Source organism: Podarcis melisellensis (assembly GCF_964234715.1).
Source record: "Podarcis melisellensis genome assembly, chromosome: 7".
Classification (NCBI taxonomy): Eukaryota; Metazoa; Chordata; class Lepidosauria; order Squamata; family Lacertidae; genus Podarcis; species Podarcis melisellensis.
In genome coordinates, this window is record NC_138539.1 from 26326397 (window position 1) to 26332396 (window position 6000).

Consider the following 6000-nt stretch of genomic DNA (forward strand, 5'->3'; position numbering starts at 1 on the left):
AAAGGGAGCAGAATTGGAGGACGCCGTCAGCTGGCGGTATTCTTAACAAGGAATTTGTTGTTTGGAATTAAACGCGAGCAGGGAATGAACTTCTTAGCATTTTTAAACACAGCCCTTCTTTTCAATAGAAAGAAATGAGATTTCAGCAGTACAACCGGGCTTGCTTGACCAGCACTGTGGTGGAAACCTATTAGCATATTGATTCCATGTCAGGGAAGTCTAATGCAGTTTCCTTAACCCTAGGACAGTAGTCTTCAACCTTTTCTGGCCAGGGACCGACTTTTTAGTCCTTTGTGCAAGTGGGGACCCTTTTTTAAAATATATCTATATCTGTATGTTCAGACCCAGAAACCTCCCCCCTAAATAAATTCACACATGACTCAAATTTTGGTTTGGTTTTTGGCAGAATTTAGGCCACAACTTTATGGATTATATCAAGTGAGTGGTTGCATAGGCTCTGATTCGATACCTGCCATGCAGGTAGCACTGACCCAGGGCACCAGCATAGGTCAGCCTAGGGTGAACACCTGGATAAGCAGAAAGCCAGGAATGGGCTAACTCTGCCACCCAAATGTCCCCCTGGACTCAGGCACGGGCACAACCCCCTCTCAGGGGTTGACCAAACCATCGAGTCCCTGGATTCCTTTAATGGAATACCCTTCACATAGGGATGGCGAGAGTGTTCTTCCATCCCTATCACCTGAACCAGAGCCTATCTACAATCTTACAAGTTGCAATAATTTGCTACGCAGCAGGCAAAACCCAAATGGCAACAGCCAGTCAGCCAAGTGGGGAAAATTCCTGTCATGCCCCTGTCCCAACGACAGACGACACACGATGGCATAGCAAGGTCAAGCACAAAGCCCTAAAAATAGGGAGAGGTGGGCGGGTGTTCTGATGCACCGGCCCAAAGAGGAAGCTCAGGGTCACGTGCATGGGCTTAAATAGCTCCCTTGAACCATTTGAACTGTGTCCCATTGGCCAAATTGCACCTAGCTTCAAGGGACCTACCAATTGGGTGTTGTGGCTGACAAATAGAACCCACCCACAACACAGGGTGTCGGTTATCCAGGTCTCACCAGAATACTTGCCCTCTTTAAGGGAGGACCCGATTTGTATAGTGTTAGTGTTGCTATTGTGGCTCAAGCCATGAGCCAGTAACAGGTCCTGAACCACTGGTTGTAAATTAGTGCCCTAGGGTGGCTTATAGTTAGCAAAGGCCAACCTTCCCTTATATGCCACAAATAACCAACACTGTCTTTGTGTTGGGCCTGGGCCTGCAACTTTTATAACAGTGAAGTGTGTAAGCATGGTTGCAAGGTTGCTGTAATATTTATGGTGGATTTGGACAGGAAGGGGGAAAATCTTAGTTTATTTTTAATTGCATGTCAACTTAAAGCTCTAACTGCTGCATGGCTTCAGGAGAACAAAGTCCCAAAATTGGGAGGCAGCTGCCCAACCTGTCTCTGAAGGAGCTCCATGGGCAGTTTAGTGATACAGAAGAGTGCTGCACTCATCTACAAACTGAATCTTGATGTGTCTGCTATGGCGCACAGGTTTAAAAAGGCCTTTTAGAAACTCTGGAGAGTCTGTAAACATTTCTGTTAGATTGAATATGTTACTGGTTTTGTTTTAGAAAGGTTAAGCTACCATCCAGAAGATGTTGGATGCATGGGGTTTCTTTCATCTAAGCCTTTCCAGGACCGGCCCCACCAGTAGGCAGAAGAAAGTGGCTGCCTCGGGTAGCAGATACTAAGGGTTGGGCAGTCGGGCAGATCTTTGTGTTACCAAGACTGCCCTGCATCAGTTCAGTTGCAATGGAGAAGGATGCCCCATCACTGGGGTTGGAAATAAAATTCAACAGCCTGCACAAATGTGCTTTAAATGTATGGTGTGTACACAACTATACTTTTATATTTAGGATGTCCAGCATTTCTAGTTACTACTGTTTTTATTTTTAATGGTGTTAATTTGGTTTCTTTCCTACCTGTTTATAAAAATATCTCACCTACCCTTCGCCATAAGGTCCCTGCAATAAAATATACAATTATAAAAACAAATGAAAACATAGAACGTGTAAATCCATTCCAAATGGAACAGATCCATAGAAATACAGCAAAAAAAAAAGGAGTGAGCCCCACAAAACATGTTACCTTACCTGTCAAAGACCAGGATGAAGAAGCGCATTGTCAGCGTATGTTGAAAGGTTTACATTAAAGATGCTTGACGCATCTCTGCAGGGAGCGGGTTCCACAATTTAACGCCTGGCACAGAGAAAGTGATTAAGTTTACCATTTGTGTGAATGTAAAGATGGCCTATAAAACTGGTAATTACTGAACCCTGTGTGACTTGGAATGGCCATGACTCGGTGTGCAGGCAAAAGGTGCCATATCCAGTCTGGTCTTCATGAGGGGAGTCCTTCCCAGCCTTACGTGGAAATGCCCAGAAGAGCCAACGGAGTCACTGCTGAACTAGATGGGCCAATTCTCTGGATCAGTGTATTGCCACTTCCCATGGGTGCTTCCCCCCCACCCAAAAAAAGCAATTAAAAGCCTGTGTACTTACGGCATATGGTGCCTTGTAGATAATGATCTATGGTCCCTCTTTAAAGGTCCCATAGGCAGCTGTTTCTCCCTCTACCCTGAGACAGCTCCCTGCATTTTGGAAACTCCCCAGAGCTGTAAATGGGGTGAAAAAACAGTCGACTTCTTTCCACTTGGTATTACAATCTATATCTCCAGTTATTTTAACTAGGCCAGGAATAAGGGTTGTGATCCAGAGGTGCCCAGAGCAGAAGTCTCTTTCTGGAGACACTCCTATAGGCAGAAAGCTATCTTTGGTGATCCCCTTTCCCCTGCTCCCTCCAGAAAGTCTACTCTGGATGGTTGGTGGACCTCAGGAATAGCACCGGGGCCTGCAGAAGAAAAGGGAACCGGCAAAATTCGCTCCCCTTCCTCCGGCAGCGCTTCTCTACTAGATCCAAATCACTTCTGTGAATGGAAGGAGCCTTTCCGTTCACAGGACAGCAGGTCCAACCCAGCTGTTAGCAAGTATATTATGCTAATATTCCATAAATACTCATGTTGACATTCCAGCCAAATGACTGACATGCCTTGCTCTGTCTCTCTCTCTCTGTCTCTTCTACAGAGTTGCTGGAACTGTGGCCGTAAAGCTAGTGAGACCTGCAGTGGTTGCAACACGGCGCGATACTGTGGCTCATTTTGCCAGCATAAGGACTGGGAGAAACACCACCACATCTGTGGACAGACACTTCAAGCCCAGCAGCAAGGAGAGACACCAGCAGTCAGCTCCTCCGCAACACCCAACAGTGGAGCCGGAAGCCCAATTGACACACCACCAGCAGCTACTCCTCGGTCAAACACCCCTGGGACTCCGTCCACCATAGAAGCGACTCCTCGCTAAGACTGAACCGCAGAACTACTAAAAACAAAAACAAACAAAAACGCAAAACAAAATTCCTCATCCTCAGATGCTCAAAGGTTTTTACTGAACTGTCACGTTTCAATACTGCAAAAGAACTTAAAACTGTATCTTGAGGTAGAAGTGAAAAGGAAAAAAAAAATACAGAAGGCCAGTAACGGGTCATAATGACTTCTTCTGGAAAACAAAGATACCTTTCCTTTAGGAAACTGAGAAGAGCAGATAATTTTAACACATACAAAATGATAGATTTGACCTCCTCCCTGTTATTTTCCAGTAGCTGGGATTTTAAACTAGATGACCTCATTAACAGATGCTTTACCAAACAGCAAACCAAGAGATTGCTAATTGCTGTTGAAAGCAAAAATGCTAATAATATAAAGTCACAATGTTCTTTATAACAATAATGGGATTTAATACATAAATTAAAAATGCGAGAGAGAGAGAGAGAGAGAGAGAGAGAGAGAAATAAAGAAAGAGAGAGAAAAAAAACCCCTCAAGGGCATGAGCATTGGATAAAACAGCAGCAGACATATTAAGAAGAAGATGTATAGTGTCCGTGGGTTACTGACTGAACTCTGAAGGCCCGCATCAAAAACGCGCAGATGTGCAGCAGATTGGAAGGAGACACAGATGTTCTTTTTTTTTTCTTGTTTCTGAATGAAATATAATAATATCCAGGTCAACAGAATGAAAAATGGAAGATGACTTGCAGTGGGATGTAGGACTTACAGCAGCAAAGGGGGGGAAATCGCCATCGTACAAAACGGCTCCTCTTCCTTTCCGTTCTTTGTTTTGTTTTGGGGTTTTTTTCGTTTTTGTTTTTGTTTCTTGTTTTCCTGTTTAGTACAGAAATAAGGACACAGCCTGCAGTTAATTAGCATTTTGGCAGCTACAACATCAACCAGCTGCCACTACCCCCCCCCCGCCCCACCCCAAAAAATATAAAGCTTAAAAAAATTCCTTCACTTTTTTACAAGGTTCCACAGAGTAAGACAATCGGGTCTATTCAACCTCATTCATTTTTTGTATCAACAACGACGATAAAAAAAACAGTGACTCCAGCTCCAGAACCTTTCCAAAATTCTTTCCATCCCATCCTGTCTGGGTTTTTAATAAAGAAAAAAAAAGATATATTAAAAATGGGGGGAAAATCTAGTAGTTCTCTTGGTGTTATAACACTTCTGTCCTGTGAGGTTTCCCAATGGTGTTTTTTCTTGTAAATGTGTTGGACAAATGTGAAAATGCATTGTAGTTAACCATGCTCACATTTAGTCTTCTTTATTACTAGTAGGTGAGAAACCTGTAACTTTCTATGCTGCTTTTATATCTGTATGTAGTAGTGATATTTCTCTAGTAGTTCAAAAGAGAGAAGAAATCCCCCCCCCTCTTTTTTCCGTTTGTCTTAAAGAAAAGAAAAAGAGAAAAAAAGCTATCTTTCGGAGCTGCTATTTCACTCTGTTATAGGGGAAAAAACTTAGCATGCTTCCCGGAATGCTAACATATTGGTGTTTTTGTAAGAGGGATGTACATAAATGTATTTTGCACTGTCACAAGGACTCCCTAGGCATGCTTTTTGGGGGGCTATCTCTTTTTAAAAAGATGCTAGAGCCATTTCACCGAGTTTATCTGTAGGATAGAATAGTGGTGGGTTCTTTTTTATTTTTCTTTCTCCCCCTTTCCCCACTTCCCCCCCTCTTTTTTTTCCAAAATTCACTAATAGGGATGTTTTTTTTATAAAAAAATATAAAAAATAAAACAGGCTATCATACTTTTGAAGAAAAGAAAAAAAAAAGCAGTGCATGCATATCACTGTAAGGTCGTTAGGTATTTCTGATTTTACAAAAGAGAAATAATAATAATGATGATGATGATGATGAGAAGAGCTCCAAATGCTGAGGTGTAGATTGACAGCTTTAACACTGCTGAATGCCAGGTTATATTACAGTATTATTACAAAAATACAAAAATAAAAAAGGGAAGTCAGCCAAAGACTGTTCTGATGGACCAAAATCTGAATTCTGAAAGCACCATTACTACTTTCCAAATGATCAGCAGGTTAAACATGTCCGACTAAGGCACTCATTTAACCCTTCATTGTCCAGGGTCCAGGCCAGAAACGACTTGTCACTTTTAAGCAGCATAAGAGGTGGCTGTGTGCTTTTCCCGCCAAGTCAGCGTAACAAGGCAGGTGCATTTAAAGGCCCCGCAGTGAACGTCGTTTTGCAGCGCTTTTCTAAATTTTATTCCTGTTCTCCTCATCCGAAGCACTCTCAAAGGCAAGGCATTGTTCTGTGCAACTTGGCTAAAATTGGCTTGTTGGGCTTCGGCATGGAGAAATCCACGATTGGCTCTCCAGCTTGGCAGTGAGGCCCATTCGGTGGCTGTGGACAAAGCCTCCGTCTTCTAAGTCTAACCTACCTCCCATGATGGTTGTAAGGGTTATAATTTTCATACTGCGCCTAGTAATGTTTAGGTGCTTAACCAACCATAACCATTTCTGCGACTTGGATCTTGTTCTGAGATTCTTGGAGGAAGGGCAGAATACAAATGCTACT

General features: G+C 42.9%; 1 protein-coding gene across 8 annotated transcripts in view; it reads left to right on the forward strand.

The window, feature by feature from the left end:
* The window catches only part of RUNX1T1 (RUNX1 partner transcriptional co-repressor 1), a 147099-nt gene extending 142926 nt beyond the window's left edge, over positions 1–4173 (forward strand). For all 8 annotated transcript variants that reach the window (XM_081919756.1, XM_081919758.1, XM_081919752.1 and 5 more), the window contains one exon: positions 3149–4173. In XM_081919756.1, the coding sequence (XP_081775882.1) occupies positions 3149–3424 (276 nt within the window). In that variant the 3' untranslated portion in view covers positions 3425–4173. The remainder of the gene's footprint in view (positions 1–3148) is intronic.
* The last annotated feature ends 1827 nt before the right edge of the window (positions 4174–6000 follow it).